At 35.4% G+C, this 17,395-nt stretch overlaps 1 protein-coding gene across 1 annotated transcript in view; it reads right to left on the minus strand.

The window, feature by feature from the left end:
* Positions 1-425: 425 nt before the first annotated feature.
* LOC132373807 (torsin-1A-interacting protein 2-like) overlaps positions 426-17,395 on the minus strand; it is a 37,172-nt gene continuing 20,202 nt past the window's right edge. Inside the window, exons 2-5 of the mRNA XM_059937406.1 lie at positions 10,433-10,611; positions 7,775-8,434; positions 5,474-5,575; positions 426-4,646 (exon numbers count right to left, since the gene is read on the minus strand). Of these exons, the coding sequence (XP_059793389.1) occupies positions 3,886-4,646; positions 5,474-5,575; positions 7,775-8,434; positions 10,433-10,466 (1,557 nt within the window). The 5' untranslated portion in view covers positions 10,467-10,611 and the 3' untranslated portion in view covers positions 426-3,885. The remainder of the gene's footprint in view (positions 4,647-5,473; positions 5,576-7,774; positions 8,435-10,432; positions 10,612-17,395) is intronic.

Raw genomic sequence — 17,395 nt, forward strand, 5'->3', positions numbered from 1 at the left:
AGCCCAGTCTCAGTCTGAATGAGGCAAATTTAGGCCCACATCATCAGCTACTTTACAACCTAATACCTAAAACTTAACATAATAGTAATAAGGCATATTTTAAAGTCATCTGGAAAAACTGTTTTACACAGGTATCTTAATTTAGTTCTCTCTAGAATTGGTAACACCTTCTTTGCAAATATATTGTTATTCATAGCAAGTATTTCCCGTGTGACTCATAAGCCTCAGTATTTCATAATCTCATAGATACCCTTAGAAATATTTTAAAATAATCATTTCATCATATTTCTATGGATTATGATAGTGATTCATAATCATTAATATTCACAATACATATAGAAAGACAAACATCAACATTCCCATCGAACAAGTGATACAGTGTTCAAGGTACTTTAATTTTTGAAAAAACCAAAAACAACAGAAAACAGAACCACTATAACTTTTCAACAAATTTCAAAATGAAATATATTATGCTCAGATTGGTGGACAAAATATTAAAATGAAGATTAATATTTAACCATACATTCAACAGGAAAAGCAGATTAAAAACTGCATTTATAAAATGACATATTGAGGGCTTTACAAAGATGTCTTGGTTTATTTTTATAATGGTTATGTTTTATTTTCAGATGATAAAAGAAAAAAGGCATCATGTTCCTATTTGAAAGTACTTCTCTACATATAAACTGTGTATGGATATAAGCTTTATTCCCAGTAAATGATAATCGGCTATAATGATTATATCTTCTACTTAACATTAGTTTTTGAAGTAAGTACTAGACACCTGACTATGCTGCATAAAAACTGGTCAGATATATGCAAACATAGTCCCGGTGAAGATCATCTTGCTGAATTAGTATCACTTTTACATGCTGAATTTGTTATATTTTATCATCAATGCTCCTTATGTTTCTTGTATAAAACAAACAAAAACTGTGAAAGGGTCAAAACCACCTCAGCTGCTAACACTGTTCAACTGTGTCATTACCTGGAGGATGGTGGGTCACAGGCCTGCTGAACCTTACCACATAAGCTTGGCAGCTTTCAAATGAAATATATTTAAATGACTTTATTGATTTAAAAATTAGAAGTAGAAACAACAGCATTGCTACCTTTAGTTATATGAATCCCCTGGAACTCCTCTGCCAACCCTTGGGAACTAACTGGGAAACCTAAAATTTACCCCACAGGGGAAAAAACTCAAGTCGAGAGACAGTTTATAATTCTACCAGTTGGTTCTAGAATTCTGGTATCACTCAAGAAGTGATTTATATTAATATATAACATAATTAGAGTTGTTCTATGATAATAATTAAATGGTGATGTTTGGGTATCATATATCATGTCACATGCCCACAAGGCATTGTTCTAAGTCAAACAAGCAAACTATGTTATAGTAATGAAAGATGAACTACTAGACACACAAAAGAAAATTTAGAAACTTGAAAAATGTAAAAAATAGGTACAATTGAATAGAAATTAACCTAAGCGTTCATTAGGTAATAGATTTTATTTGTACATTTAAAAAATATAAAGTTTTATGCTTTAAGAATAATCATTTTATTCATGAGGACACAGAGCTAATATACTGCTTCTTTTAAAAATGATTTTTGAAATAGTGGACAGAAAACTGACAACAGTTGCAGTTGATTGCACTTATACATGGAAGGAGACATGTTTTTTTAACAAAGGCTGAACAGTAAAAAAAAAAAATTGTGACATTTGGAAATATTTTCTAAATTATACTGAAAGGAAATGATGAAAAACCATATTCAACTGAAAGATGAAACAGTCTTTGTCTCAGCTGTGATCTGAGTCACTGACAGATTAGATGTGCATACTTCATACTGGTTCTTTATAAATCTGAGGTAGCACAGGTCGGCAGGCACCAGTTCTACAAGGCACCAATGGTTTTGTGTGATGTAATGCTAGCATCTGAGATCTAGAAATATCAAAAAATATTGAATAAGACATATAGATTTTTCTTCAATTTCCGCTGATTTTAAATTGGATTGATATTATATTCACTATGCTTTAACTTTTTGTTCAGGAAGGTCTCTCCTCAAATCTAGCGGAAAAGTCCTTCACAAAGTCCCAAATGAAAACAGTTCCTTTAGGTATGGCCTTACGCTCAATTGAGCACAATGGCAGGTCTTGGTTAGAACAGATCTGTTTTTCCTGTGACAGACACTTTCAAATAGATTCTTTCCCCCATGTCTTTATGCTCTCTGTTTAGGGATCAACAAACACCCCTATATCTTCTTACTGTTTCCGAAAATCCTTCCATACTTTAGTCACACGACTTCAGAGGCCAAAACCTAACTGAAATATTCCAGATTCATGGTGATAGTTCCTAGGTATGTCATGTAATGGGACAAATCCTTCATTAGGTCAAGATCATTTTACTAAAGTTCTGCCTTAGGGGTTGAGATGCAAATCAACAATCACTGTCTCCATAAACATCTTTCTCAAGCTTTCTTACAATCACAGAACATGGTCCAACAATTAATACTAGCTGTTAAAACCTCTTAGAATCTATCTACCATTTCCACTTCCTCTCACTAAGTATAACATCTCTTGCATTTTTCTAATTGTTAACCTAATCATACTTCTAACTAGCTGGTCAAGAAATGAACTGCATTAGATAAATGTTCCATCACTGTATAATAAGTAAACAGTATGGTAAAGTTATGCTAATGTACCTATATAAAAATCTACGATTCAACTGGTTATTAAAATCTGTTCTGCTTAAAGCACTCAAACTCTCATTGTAGACAATTATAAAATTCCATTCAGGGGAGACAGAAATGATAACAGAGATTAACAAAAGCATAGAAATATGCTAGTAAATACTAGTTTATACATTCTGCTATTCATCTGTTAAGTCTTTATTCTTCATAAATAGCATGTCTCTTGATAAACCTGTATTTTATTTTCTACCTACTCATGAGTTTTAATATTTTCATTTTTTTTCCTATCTTCCAAGATGCTTTTTCACTTAATCAGTGATTTTCAAACTTCATTATCAGTGGAACTCTTTATTCCAATTAAATCCAATTAAATCTTACGGAGGAGCCCAATATATAAAATGGGAAAAAGCAGAACCTCTTTGATACAAAGGGGAGGGGTGCCAGTAGACAGCCTGAAAACCACTGCTCTAAGTCATTCAAGAAAATTGAAGCAAAGACACAGCCAGTTGGAATTTCTTCATTTGCAGTGATTATAAACAATTCCCCCATTGTTTTCAATTTTTAAGAACATTTCTTGAGCACAGCTGCTTTTCCCTCAGAGCTCATTAACGGAACAAAAACATAGTGCCTTACATATACTATTTAGGTAAATAAGTATCTGAATTCTTATTTCCTTTTTCATACTATTAAAAAGTGCAAAAAAGCATAAGATGTAATCCCACAACTAGGTTATTAAAATGAATTTTAAAAATATTTAACATGTGATATAGAAATTTTTAAAAAAATTTTCACTGTTTTATGATTGTAATTGCTTTAATCTGAGTCCAAATACTATCCAAAAGGCTCCTTAGAGTCTCAAGAAAACAAAAGTCACTCTGTAGTTACTGAGAAGATTATCTTCGCATGTAATGATTCTGTTGCTCTACTTTTGGATTGAAGAACATTCCTCAGTTATATATACCTGATTTGCTTGAAAGGCAAGGAAAAAAAGTCAGGTCAACTTTTAGCTTTGTCATGCTTAGATTAGAAAGATTTTACAAAAATTAAAAAATGAAAATTTCTTTTCTCAAATAAGCTCATTTGTGCTTTCCAGGCTATTTCCTCACATTCGTCAACCTCCTTCCATATAAATGGAAGGCTTTTAAACTGCCTTTTTAATAAACCCATGCTGACCATAACCAACTCTGTGCTTAGCTTATAGAAAGCAGCCCTGCTCCTCTATGCTCCTCACTGGCTGGACGGGCAGCACCAGGTGGGAAATACGGCTCCACAGTCCACTCAGCTTGTCTGAATCCATGTGGTTGAAGGAGCTGGGAGTGTTAGAGTTGGTAAACCTCGCCCAAAGTAAATCTCGCACTTTCTCTTCAGTTTCCCTTGGGCCGACACTTGCTTCTAATGTTTCCTCCTCCAGTAGGATGGTCAGGACCAGGGCCACATCTTTAAAGGCAGCGTTCTCATGGTCACAGTACTTGTAGAAGATCAAGGTGGAGCCTGCAGGAAGGGATTCAAAGCGGTGGACCACAGCAGCCTTCTGGCCCTTCTCAAACCCAGAGCTCAGCTCCTCGTCAACTGACTCCTTGACCGCATCACTGTCCTGAAAGGTTTTTCCAGCTCCATCAATCTGAATGGCAGAGACTTTCTGGGCGGACGTGTAGGCATCCGCAACGTGGTGGCTGAGGCACTTCAGGGTCTCTCTTCCCTCTCGAGCTGCTGTAAATATGATGGTGGCTGGCTCAGTGGGGTGTGAAGCATTGAGGTGCTTCTGGAGAAACTTACGTCCTCTCTGCCACAGAAAGGAACTCTGGCCTGGAAATTTATCCTTCAAATGGCTGAAATGAACCAAGAAGGCCTCCAAAGCTGGATTTTTGGGCACTTGCTGGGCCGGAGAGGAATAATAGCTATTAACAGAACTTAGCAAAACAAGAGTCAGAACCAGGGAGCCAAGAAGGATGGAGCCTATCAGAGAAAGAGAAAATAAAAGACAAAATTAGAGAGAATGTGAGTCAGAAATAAAGCCTGTGGTAAACTGAAAAGAGGCAGATACGCTGTCAGATTTTACTGGCCTGCGGTGAGTTTCTTTTGCCTAAGTCCTTTAAACTTTCAGCTGTTGAAATCTACTGGAAATACTTTTTCTTTAATTTCTTAAGAAGAAATTTGAAGATAACAACATCTTTGTTAAAAGGTAAAATCTAAGTTTATATATTTTTTGCTATAACTACTGATGTGATTTAGAAATGAACTATCAGTATATTCTTCTACCGTCTCAAAAATATCTACTACCTACCTGTAGATAGGTCATTTCTTCCTAAACAGTCAAAATGTAAAAATGCCATTTGAGAAGTTAATACTTTCTTTTTCATTGAAAAGACAGCTTTAACAGGGAACTATATTCATATATCTTATAATAGCCTATAATGGAAAATAATCTGAAAAAAATATACATATATAACTGAATCACTTTGCTGTCCACCTTAAACTAACACAATACTGTAAATCAACTTTACTTCAATTAAAAAAAAACAGTTTTTAGTTTCTTGTTTATGAAAAGCCCTTCCTCCAGTGGGAATTCCCATTTTGTTAAGGATGGCAAAATATTGGCCGCCACCCCTAAGGGAAAAATCCCCAGAACTCTATTGCTCTATTCTAATATTACTATCAAACATTAAAAAAAATATTAAAACAATGTCAAAACTATTTAAATCTGCTAGTTTTCTAGGTACTTCTCTGAGGATTTCTGAATGTGAATCACTACAGTTACACTACAAGACCAGTTTTGTTCTCACCATAGTTCAGAAAATACTTTTTATTAATCCTTCTTATGGTATCCTGTGCATTCTCTTTGTTTCCTTCCAATTTTTGTGTTTCTTGTTGATGTCTCTCAACCTCTGGGGGAAAAAAAAAAAAGTAACATTATTTTTAGACAGTACACTAATGAGAGTGTGTATACCTTTATACCTCTTACCAAAGCAAAGAATTACCTGACAGGATTTCCATACTTTATAAAATTTTGTTTTATACAAAGCTAACTTCCTGTCTTTTCCTTAAGGCTCACTATTACCTTTATTCTACTTAGAATAAAATGAAATGCTGTGAAATTCACTTAAGGATACTGTTGCTACATCCACAATTCTTCACTGGCTCTTACATCAAGGACAAAGAAACAAGCATCCTAATATTGCAGCCAAACCTATCTAACATGTGATTTAAGAAATATTGTACACAAGACTCAACATCACAGGGCAATGATGCTCTAATTCCAGTGTTCACATCTCAAAAGGCTCCTCAAGACCCCCTAATATACAAATAACAGAGACATTAAGTTTAGAGACAGGAGAGATTACTGTACAGTAATAGCTTACCTTTGCAAAATAGCTTACAAAAGCAAGCTTGAAACTTAGTGAATGAGGTATACAAAGCAAGGAATACAAGGTTAAGAAAATTTATGAACTATATAAAAATGTAGGTGTGGGGTGAGACACCAATCATCATAAAATGCATGGGTGAAAAGGAGGGCAGTATTTTGTAGACTTTGAGCTAAGTCACTCGAGTCTAGATGTGTGCTTGACCCCAGCCAGGTACCTCATATAACAATGAAAGCTGACTATTGCCCATAACCCTTACTGGAGAAATAACTCAAATAGCATACTCTATTAACATAAAGAAGTAGAGTCATCTTCACCTATAAACGACAGTTCATTTAGTCATATCACACCAAAACACGGGTTTTTAAAATATCATGTCACAGAATTTAAGGACTGAAAGGATCTTTAATGATCACCTACTCTAGCCCCCTACCTTACCTATTGTGACAAAAGGTCCAGGGATGTTAAGGGCTTTGCCCAAGGTCACATAAAGAGATATGGCCAAGCTGGGATTAGAATGAGGTTCCTCATCTCCTAGGTTAGCTCAATCCATTATATTATGTTGCTTCCCACACATAAACTGCATTTTTAAAACAGTATTTTCTTCCTCTACTCAGTGCACCTGCATACTGGTGAAATTCTGATGGCAGATAATGGTCCATACAAATCATATCTACTCATTCATTTAACAAATATTCATAAAGTCACTTCTCTCTGCCAAGTGCCACAGAAACACAATAAATGAGAGAGACACAGCCCTTGCCTTCACTGAAGTTACAGACTTCATATATTTGAGATCAGCCATTGAAACGTATATTTGAGATCAGCCATTGACTTAATGGTGAAACATGGAATTCTAGCCCTTAGTCAAGTCCCTGATGAACAGAATGTCTTATATTTTATATTTCTTTGCTCTGGCAAATAGGCATTTCAGACTGAGCTTTCAGAGTACTTATAAAATACAAATCCACACAGTCCAAATCCATAAAATCACAGAAGGTAAAAAAAGCTGGAAGAGACCAGCTGGATAGCATCTTGTCCTACTTCTTCAGTCTGCAAATAGGAAACTGAAGTACCAGGAAGTTGAGAGATTTGCTTAAGTTCACCCAAGTTAGGAAGTGGTAGGGCCACAACTAGAATCCACATCTCTTGAGTTCCAGTGTAAAGACTTTGCACATTCCAACTGTTATCTTTGTAAGGAATGATACGATGCTGTTCTCCTTAATATACAAGTGGGGAAAATCAGGTATAGAAAAATTAAGTAATTTGCTTAAAGTCCTATAAAACTGAAAGATGACCGAGTTAAGGGTCCTATACCACTGATGTTGGTTTTTAAATATACCTATCTCTTGATTTATGTAGCACTTAGTTTCCCCCAAAGTAAAAGATTTTAAAAAGTAAAAGTGAGGATATGCTCATTAGAAATAAAGAAAAAGCCAGAGGTAAATTTTTTAGAAGTCATGCCTTTAAAAAAAATCATACTGGATTCATACAGACAGTAAATAAATAAAAACTGTTTAAAAATGCAGCTTATGTGTGGGAAGCAACTTAATGTAGTGGAATGAGCTAGTTTAGGAGATGAGAAACCTCATTCTAATCTCAACTCAGTTATATCTCTTTACGTGACTTTGGGCAAGGTGCAAAGGCCTTAATCCTATGAAGGAAAGAGAAGTTCTCTGAAAAGAACAGTACAAAACAGGACAAGCTCAGGGGTTCCCTCACCTGGTGCCAGCAGCCGCTTCCTCAGCGTGTCCTGGCTCTCCAGCCCTGTACTGGAATGCTCAGGACTCTGAGCATCCTGAGGGTCAAGGACAGGTGGCTCCTGCAAAGCTCCGGGTCTGTCGCTCACATGCTCAGGGAGGGCTGCAGAGCTGCTCACTAAGTGTGCGTCTGTTCTTCCCACCTTGTCACTTGGAGAACAGTTGGGTTCTGGATCCAAGAGGTCTTCACCGAGACTTTCTGAAGGGAGTTGATGCCCTTGTTCTCCACCCTGGAAACTCTGGCTGTTCTCACCTTCTGTATCCTTTGGATATTTCCTATAATCTGTTTCATCTGGAATTTCTGATTGATCATCTGTATTTGTACTTCCTGGACCTTCTGATTGATCATCTGTATTTGTACTTCCTGGACATTCTGATTGATCATCTGTATTTGTACTTCCTGGACCTTCTGATTGATCATCTGTATTTGTACTTCCTGGACCTTCTGATTGATCATCTGTATCTGTACTTCCTGGACCAACTGATTCTACCTCTTGGTGGTCTTTGTTAAGACCAGAGGCAGGGTTTGGGGTCTGAGCTTCTTCAGCGGTACTTGCTGTGACTGTAGTCTCCTGTGCCTGACAATTTATTGATGGATCACTTTCCAAATCCTTTTGAGGGTCTATTGAGATAAAAATTTATAATTTTTGTTAAAAAAATTTCCCTATATTTTTGTATTTTAACAAGGTCCCTGATTAATAGAAATATTTATATAGATTTTTATGGCTTACGAGGCACTCTTCCTAAACATTATTTCTCTTGACTTTCACTAAAGGTGACTGATTAAACAAATTCACTATCATGTTAATCTAACAAATAATATGAATGTAAAACTATTTTGAATGAAAAACCAATTTTTGGTAGTATTCAGTACATCCTCTTCCCTAATTAAATAACAGTCCTAGGCAATAATCATCAATAGCAACTAAAACCATTATGCAAAAGGCTGATGAGGAATTTTATGAACGAAGTGAATGAGACTGACAACTGCTGAACCCACTGATCAATCTTAACACCACAAAAAGAAGGAAAACCAGACATTACTAACCTCCCGAATTCAATGCAATAGGAAGTACACCGTACCACTTACGAAGTATTCTTGCCAAACTGAATCTGAATCTGATCAAGCTTCTAGAGCTAACTACCAGTTTCCAAGAAACACAGGGATAGAGGGATACATTAAATTATGCCTCAGGAATGTAATCAGCAAAACCCACAATGAGGGAAATTCTAAGGGACAAAAGACTTTGTTTCTTTAATAACAGCAAGAAATAAAAATAAATGGCAAGAAAAAAAAAAAGGAGGAGTAACCTATTGATTAAGAGATACTTGAATACATCAACAATGTGTGGACCACACTGTTTAGATTCACTGTCCCGCAAACCAGTTGTTAAAGAAATATTTATGAGATAATCAGAAAAATTTGAACACCAGATATTTGATGAGACTCAGGAATTATTGTTCATCTTCTAGTTATGATAAAGGTATTGTGATAATGTTTTTACAAAGAAATCCTTATCATTTAGAGATAAGTGTTCAAGTATTTATGGCTAAAATTATGTGACACCTAGAATTTGCTTCAATTCAATGATATGGGGGTAAGGAGAAGTAAGGGAGTATAAATGAAACCACATTAGCCATATGTTGACAGCAGATGAAGCTGTTTGATGGGTACATGAGATTCATTTCCTTGCTCAACTTTTATATATGTTTGAAATTTTCCATAATAAAGCTTAAAAAAAAAAAGAGCAACCAAAAAGATATATCAATCAAATGCAGTATGTGGCCCAAATGTAAAGAAAAAAGAATTAAAAAACCCAACTGTGAAGAAAAAAAAAATTATGAGACAATTGGGGAAATGTGAATACTGGCTGTATATATGATGACAGCATGGAATAACTATTAATTTATTTTTTAGGTGTGATAATGCTATTTTGGTTCTTTTTTTTTTTTAAATCTATCTTTAAGAGATGTAAACTAAAGTACTGACAAATAAAATGATATAATGTCTTGGATTTGCATTTAAATATTCCAAGGCAGGCAACAAGAGTACCATTATGTAGGTAAAAGTTGAAGTTAGATTTTGAGTACATGGGACTTCATTATACTGTTCTACTTTCATATATTTAAAAATATCCTTAATAAAATATTTAAATATGCCCTTCTCTTCTGAAAAACCTACTTCATATTTTGCCTATTTTATATCACATATACACACACACACACACACACACATGTAAGTAGGATGAAGAATTTAAATTTCATCTTTCCTTATAATTGAAAGATCCCCCTCTAAATATATAGCATAGAGCTTACTTGATTTTTAAAAATATAACTCTAAAGATCTGTCTACCATCTTTTTTTAAGATGCATTGTAATTTTTCCAATACTATAGGTTCCTACTGTGGGAGTCTCTAAAACATAACTCTTTTTCATAATTAGGGTCTGGTATTATGGTAAAATTCGGTAAATATCAAAGAATAAGAATCATAACAAATTAAGCAATTAAGTTAATTTCTTTTTTACTTCCAAACTTCAGTTTTAGTCACCAGAGACTTTCTCTCTAGCACAGCCCTAGTCTCCTACAGCACAAATCTAGTGCTGTACAAACTAGTCTTACCCTCTGGAGGATCCCTAAGTCCTCTGTCGGTCATGTTTGAGTTTTATCTCTTCAGACTTTGGGATACTTTTTGTTAGTGTCTGGTTTTCCTTGTGAAGATGTCTTGTTTTCTTCTTGTCCCAAGTCCCAACAGGCTCATGCTTCCCGTGGACCCAGGAAACAAGGCATATATACAGTGACTAAAATAAAATGAAAAAATTTAAATGACTTTTTTATTCATACATGGGAGAAATGCCAATTTCAGCTTTATTTACTAAATCTGTTTAGTTTGAGTAATATTTCCTCTCTGAAACTTTTCTAGTGAAGAAAAAGTATTTTCTGGTTTTCATGAGGATCATATTCCAAATCCTAGACTACAAACTGAAGAAAAGCTTCAGATTATTAACCTTGTATAGATGCCATAACCTTTTAATACATTCCAGTGTGTCTGGAAGGATGTAAAAAGTAAGACCAAGTGACCAGAATCTTGAAGAGAACATCCTTGAAATTGAAATGAAAAGTAATTCTAAGAGTAAAAATTTAAGTCACTGTTGAGTTAATCACTGCAGATTTCCTTTATGTCTTCAATTTCTGTCCCATATAAATTTCTCAGAGTTTGCCTATCAGAAGCTTTCACTTATCATTAACAAGTAACAATGCACACGGGCTACCTACAAACTAAGATGGCTGTCTTGGTGTTAGGAAGAGGAAATACACATTTGGACTTTAGTCACTGCCTTCTTAGTGGTTTTCATACAGTATTCTTCTGCAAAATATGGAGACAGGTATCTCTTTATACAATGCCCTTCTATACAGTGCTCAAAGAAGACTAACTATAAATGATTATGATCTTAAGACATTATGTTTACTCTATATTGTCTTTAATTAAATGTTTCTGTAAAAAAACCCAAAACAAAACCAAAAACAAAACAAAACAAAAAATGATTATGAGCTGTACACAAAAGGAATAAAAATCAGAGGCAATTTATAAGCAATAAAAACTTAATCATGTCATTTTATAGTTAAATCTTATTTTTTGTTAAAAACCATACCACTCAAAGTTACTTAACCTTCACTATCTATAAAAATGATTAAGGATTGATATGATGACTAAATACAAAAATATATGTGAAAGAACTTTGTAAAGTGCTACATTCTTTGGATAGCCTCGTTGAGAAGTTAGCCAACTAGCCTTTTTTGTGTCCTTCTCACAACACTCTTTTGTAAAATCTAATTTTACAAGTTAAAAAATTTAATCCCAAATGCCTAGCACAGATCTTAGTATACAGCAAGAACCCCATATTTTAATTTAAAAGAATATGAATAAGTGAATGAATGCTTGAATGTACAAATAGAGTGGTGTCAACTATAAACTGAATGTGAAGGGAGGGGTTGAAAACAGGCCTCCTTTCTGCTGGTGTGAACACTTAGAAACAAGTCTCAGATTTGGAGGGTTCCTTGTCACCCTTTTATCTGCTTCAGACTCCTGGGACTGGGCTTCTAGATCTCCTTTTCATTACCATCATATGTTGCAATGAGGGTTACCTCCTATTCTATTTCGTGATAGAAAATAAAAAGTCCCCAAATACTTTAAAAATAAATATAAAGTCCAGTTACAAAAATTTTAGAAAGCGAAGATGCTATTCACAATAACTGTAAGGTACCTCATGATAAAAACTAAAAGGTACCGAGTAATAAATCTAACAACATATATGCAAGAATTTTAGAGTGGGGTGAAGTTTATGGTATGTAAATTACACCTCAATAAAACTGTTTTAAAAAAAGAACCTTTAGGGAGAAAAGTATAAAACTTTACTGAAGGACATAAAAAGGACCTAAATAGAGAAATACATATAGACAGTAAGACTCAAAGCCATTTAATGCCACTTCTTTCCAAATTAATCTATAAATTCATTGCAATTTGAAACAAAATCTTGAGACAATTTTTTTATTGTTATATGTTTCTTATGGAATGAACAAGCTGACCCTAAAATTCACAAAGAGCAGTAAAGGATTAAGAAGAGTCAAGATAATTCTGAAGGAAGAAAAAAGAATTTTGAAGAAGAAGGGGGGCTATTTTTACCAGATATATCAAGACGTTAAAAACAATAGGGCAGGGCTTCCCTGGTGGCGCAGTGGTTGAGAATCTGCCTGCCAATGCAGGGGACGTGGGTTCGAGCCCTGGTCTGGGAAGATCCCACATGCCGCAGAGCAACTCGGCCCGTGAGCCACAATTACCGAGCCTGCGCCTCTGGAGCCTGTGCTCGGCAACGAGAGGCCGCGATAGTGAGAGGCCCGTGCACCGCGATGAAGAGTGGCCCCCGCTTGCCACAACTAGAGAAAGCCCTCGCACAGAAACGAAGACCCAACAAAGCCATACATACATACATACATAAATAAAAAGAATGTAAGCAGACAAGAATAGCATTAAAAAAATAAAAAAAACAAAAACAAGAAAACAATAGGGCATTGGTGTAAGAGACAGATTACACAGAATAGAGAGATAAGAAATATATGCATACATAAATAAAGGAAATTGAGTGACAAAAGAAAAAGAATGGATTAGTGAATAAATAGTTTTGGGACAAATGACTTTTCAAACGGGAAAAAAATTAGATTTCTACCTCCACAAAAATCAATTGCAGATAAGAGACCTAAATGTAAAGAGCAAAACTTTGAATTTTTTGGATAAAAGCATGGAATACCTTCATAATCTCAAGGTTTTCTTGATCAAGATATAAAACATACAAACCATAAGGGGAACTTTGACAAATGTAATGACATTAAAAATGTTAATCTCTAGACAAATCATCAAAATCATGGTTAAAAGATAAATTCACTGACTAGAAAGATATCAGCAACACATGTAATCATTAAGGGATTAATATCTAGAATATATAAAGATTACTGTAAATCAGTAAGAGACAAATAATGCTATTTTTAAAACAATGGGCAAAAGAGATGAACAAGCAGTTAAATAAAGAGGACATCTAAAAGTCTACTGAGGGCTTCCCTGGTGGCGCAGTGGTTGAGAATCTGCCTGCCAATACAGGGGACACAGGTTCGAGCCCTGGTCTGGGAAGATCCCACATGCCGTGGAGCAACTGGGCCTGTGAGCCACAACTACTGAGCCTGCGCGTCTGGAGGCTGTGCTCAGCAACAAGAGAGGCCACGATAGTGAGAGGCCCGTGCACCGCGATGAGGAGTGGCCCCGGCTCACTGCAACTAGAGAAAGCCCTCGCACAGAAACGAAGACCTAACACAGCCAAAAATAAAATAAATAAATAAATAAATAAATAAATAAAAGTCTACTGAATTGGTAAGAAACATAGTCAAGGAAATGCAAAATGAATTAATGATGAGATACCATTTCACACCATCAGATTGGCAAAAATTTTTAAATCAGGCAATACCAAGTGTTGGTGAGGATTTGGAGATACAGAGATCTTTACTGGCAATGAAGTAAACTGTTACAGCTTTGGAGAGCAATATGGTAATACCTAGTTAAGACACACACACATTCTATAAATCGGCAATTCTGCTTTTAGATATATACCTTAGAGAAACTTTTCCTCAAGTGCCCAATGATGTTTGTAGCAGCATTGTTTAAAATGAGGAAAAATGAGAAAATCTTAAATGTCCATAAATAAGGAAGTGGAATTTTAAAATTGTAGTATATTCTTAAAACATAATATTGTATATAAATTAATGAGTTAGATATCAAAAATTTATAAAGGTACGATATTAAAGCATTTATACAAAATTTAAGAGACATTAAATAATATATAGAGTGACTCAAAAATAATTGAACAAGCAACTATATGCCAATAAAATGGACAACCTGGTAGAAATGGATAATTTCTTAGAAAAGCACAACCTCTCGAGACTGAACCAGGAAGAAATAGAAAATATAAACAGACCAATCGCAAGCACTGAAATTGAAACTGTGATTAAAAATCTTCCAACAAACAAAAGCCCAGGACCAGACGGCTTCACAGGCGAATTCTATCAAACGTTTAGAGAAGAGCTAACACCTATCCTTCTCAAACTCTTCCAAAATATAGCAGAGGGAGGAACACTCCCAAACTCATTCTATGAGGCCACCATCACCCTGATACCAAAACCAGACAAAGATGTCACAAAGAAAGAAAATTACAGGCCAGTATCACTGATCAACATAGATGCAAAAATCCTCAACAAAATACTAGCAAACAGAATCCAACAGCACATTAAAAGGATCATACACCATGATCAAGTGGGGTTTATCCCAGGAATGCAAGGATTCTTCAACATACGCAAATCAATCAATGTGATACACCATATTAACAAATTGAAGGAGAAAAACCATATGATCATCTCAATAGATGCAGAGAAAGCTTTCGACAAAATTCAACACCCATTTATGATAAAAACCCTCCAGAAAGTAGGCATAGAGGGAACTTTCCTCAACATAATAAAGGCCATATATGACAAACCCACAGCCAACATTGTCCTCAATGGTGAAAAACTGAAACCATTTCCACTAAGATCAGGAACAAGACAAGGTTGCCCACTCTCACCACTATTATTCAACATAGTTTTGGAAGTTTTAGTCACAGCAATCAGAGAATAAAAAGAAATAAAAGGAATCCAAATTGGAAAAGAAGAAGTAAAGCTGTCACTGTTTGCAGATGACATACTATACATAGAGAATCCTAAAGATGCTACCAGAAAACTACTAGAGCTAATCAATGAATCTGGTAAAGTAGCCAGATACAAAATTAATGCACAGAAATCTCTTGCATTCCTATATACTAATGATGAAAAATCTGACAGTGAAATTAAGAAAACACTCCCATTTACCACTGCAACAAAAAGAATAAAATATCTAGGAATAAACCTACCCAAGGAGACAAAAGACCTGTATGCAGAAACTTATAAGACACTGATGAAAGAAATTAAAGATGATACAAATAGATGGAGAGATATACCATGTTCTTGGATTGGAAGAATCAACATTGTGAAAATGACTATACTATCCAAAGCAATCTACAGATTCAATGCAATCCCTATCAAACTACCACTGGCATTTTTCACAGAACTAGAACAAAAAATTTCACAATTTGTATGGAAACACAGAAGACCCCGAATAGCCAAAGCAATCTTGAGAAAGAAAAACGGAGCTGGAGGAATCAGGCTCCCTGACTTCAGACTATACTACAAAGCTACAATAATGAAGACAGTATGGTACTGGCACAAAAACAGAAATATAGATCAATGGAATAGGATAGAAAGCACCCAGAGATAAACCCACACACATATGGTCACCTTGTCTTTGATAAAGGAGGCAAGAATATACAGTGGAGAAAAGACAGCCTCTTCAATAAGTGGTGCTGGGAAAACTGGACAGCTACATGTAAAAGAATGAAATCAGAACACTCCCTAACACCATACACAAAACTAAACTCAAAATGGATTAAAGACCGAAATGTAAGGCCAGACACTATCAAACTCTTAGAAGAAAACACAGGCAGAACACTCTATGACATAAATCACAGCAAGATCCTTTTTGACCCACCTCCTAGAGAAATGGAAATAAAAACACAAATAAACAAATGGGACCTAATGAAACTTAAAAGCTTTTGCACAGCAAAGGAAACCATAAACAAGACGAAAAGACAACCCTCAGAATGCAAGAAAATATTTGCAAATGAAGCAACTGACAAAGGATTAATCTCCAAAATTTACAAGCAGCTCATGCAGCTCAATATCAAAAAAACAAACAACCCAATCCAAAAATGGGCAGAAGACCTAAATAGACATTTCTCCAAAGAAGATATACAGATTGCCAACAAACACATGAAAGGATGCTCAACATCATTAATCATTAGAGAAATGCAAATCAAAAGTACAATGAGATATCATCTCACACCGGTCAGAATGGCCATCATCAAAAAATCTACAAACAATAAATGCTGGAGAGGGTGTGGAGAAAAGGGAACCCTCTTGCACTGTTGGTGGGAATGTAAATTGATACAGCCACTATGGAGAACAGTATGGAGGTTCCTTAAACTAAAAATAGGTGTACCATACAACCCAGCAATCCCACTACTGGGCATATACCCTGAGAAAACCATAATTCAAAAAGAGTCATGTACCACAATGTTCATTGCAGCTCTGTTTACAATAGCCAGGACATGGAAGCAACCTAAGTGTCCATCAACAGATGAATGGATAAAGAAGATGTGGCACATATATACAATGGAATATTGCTCAGCCATAAAAAGAAACAAAATTGAGTTATTTGTAGTGAGGTGGATGGACCTAGAGTCTGTCATACAGAGTGAAGTCAGAAAGAGAAAAACAAATACCATATGCTAACACAAATATATAGACTCTAAAAAAAAAAAAAATGTTCGTGAAGAACCTAGGGGCAAGACGGGAATAAAGATGCAGACCTACTAGAGAATGGACTTGAGGATACGGGGAGGGGGAAGGGTAAGCTGGGACAAAGTGAGAGAGTGGCATGGACATATATACACTACCAAATGTAAAACAGATAGCTAGTGGGAAGCAGCCGCATAGCATAGGGAGATAAGCTCGGTGCTTTGTGACCACCTAGAAGGGTAGGATAGCAAGGGTGGGAGGGAGGGAGACGTAAGAGGGAAGAGATATGGGGATATATGTATATGTATATGTATAGCTGATTCACTTTGTTATAAAGCAGAAACTAACACACCATTGTAAAGCAATTATACTCCAATAAAGATGTTAAAAAAAAATTGAATGAATGAAAAAAGTGAACTAGTGATACATAGCATAACATGGATGAATCTGAAAAATGTGATGAGCGAAAAAAGCCACACACAAGATTATATGCCAAATGATTCCATTTATATGAAGTTCTAGAATTGCCAATGGTCTACAGTGACGGAAAACAGATCAGAGGTTCCTAGGGGAAGGACTACTGACTGGAAAAGGGCATGAGAAAACCTTCTGGAGTAA

Source organism: Balaenoptera ricei, chromosome 1, assembly GCF_028023285.1.
Source record: "Balaenoptera ricei isolate mBalRic1 chromosome 1, mBalRic1.hap2, whole genome shotgun sequence".
Lineage (NCBI taxonomy): Eukaryota > Metazoa > Chordata > Mammalia > Artiodactyla > Balaenopteridae > Balaenoptera > Balaenoptera ricei.